Source organism: Formica exsecta, unplaced genomic scaffold (genome assembly GCF_003651465.1).
Source record: "Formica exsecta isolate Colony F162 unplaced genomic scaffold, ASM365146v1 scaffold116, whole genome shotgun sequence".
In the NCBI taxonomy this organism is placed as follows: domain Eukaryota; kingdom Metazoa; phylum Arthropoda; class Insecta; order Hymenoptera; family Formicidae; genus Formica; species Formica exsecta.
This window is the reverse complement of record NW_021848499.1, coordinates 1,566,414-1,567,272: the sequence shown is the minus strand read 5'-3', so window position 1 is coordinate 1,567,272 and position 859 is coordinate 1,566,414. Positions and strand designations below refer to the sequence as shown.

The 859-nt window shown below is 29.7% G+C and overlaps 1 protein-coding gene across 1 annotated transcript in view; it reads left to right on the top strand.

Annotated features, from left to right (window-relative positions):
* Positions 1-859, top strand: part of LOC115239216 (ankyrin-2-like) — a 45,101-nt gene that overhangs the window by 4,514 nt on the left and 39,728 nt on the right. Inside the window, exons 3-4 of the mRNA XM_029813614.1 lie at positions 261-393; positions 484-647. Of these exons, the coding sequence (XP_029669474.1) occupies positions 261-393; positions 484-647 (297 nt within the window). The remainder of the gene's footprint in view (positions 1-260; positions 394-483; positions 648-859) is intronic.

Here is an 859-nt window from a genome sequence, read left to right as displayed (position 1 = left end):
TATATATATATATACACTATATACTTTTATTTGTATAAATAAGTTTAAACAATTTAAACAATTGTATCTTCTATTAAATGACAATATTAATGTTTAATACTTGTGTTATATTTGCAGAACGGTTTAAATGCCGCCTCGAAGGATTTATATATATATACACTATATACTTTTATTTGTATAAATAATAAAATTTTGTTTAAACAATTGTATCTTCTATTAAATGACAATATTAATGTTTAATACTTGTGTTATATTTGCAGAACGGTTTAAATGCCTTGCATTTAGCCTCGAAGGATGGCCATGTCGAAATAGTAACCGAGCTATTAAAAAGGGGCGCAAAGGTGGACGCGGCGACGAAGAAGGGAAATACCGCGCTACACATAGCTTCGTTGGGTAAATAATTCTTTTTCTCTGCATGTAAAAAAACGAATTGTTCGTTAAATTGTAATCTCATCCATATAATTTTGAATATTACTTCTTCAGCTGGCCAGTCTGAAATAGTCAATATACTTATCCAATACGGTGCCGCAGTTAACATCCAGTCGCAAAATGGATTCACTCCTTTGTACATGGCTGCCCAGGAGAATCACGATCAAGTCGTCAAGCTCTTGCTTAACAATGGAGCCAATCAGAGTCTCGCAACAGAGGTAAGCTAGGATCTCTATCTTCTCAAAATTATTTAATAATTTAATCATGGGTATATTTAAATCACATCGTAATTTCAACAAGCTCAAATTTTATTTCTATACATAGAAATAATTTTTGTATGCTATTAGAATAGAAAAAAATCTCAACTGCTTTATATCTTTATTAAACTATAAGAGAGAATTTATATATTTAATATTATATAATTTATATA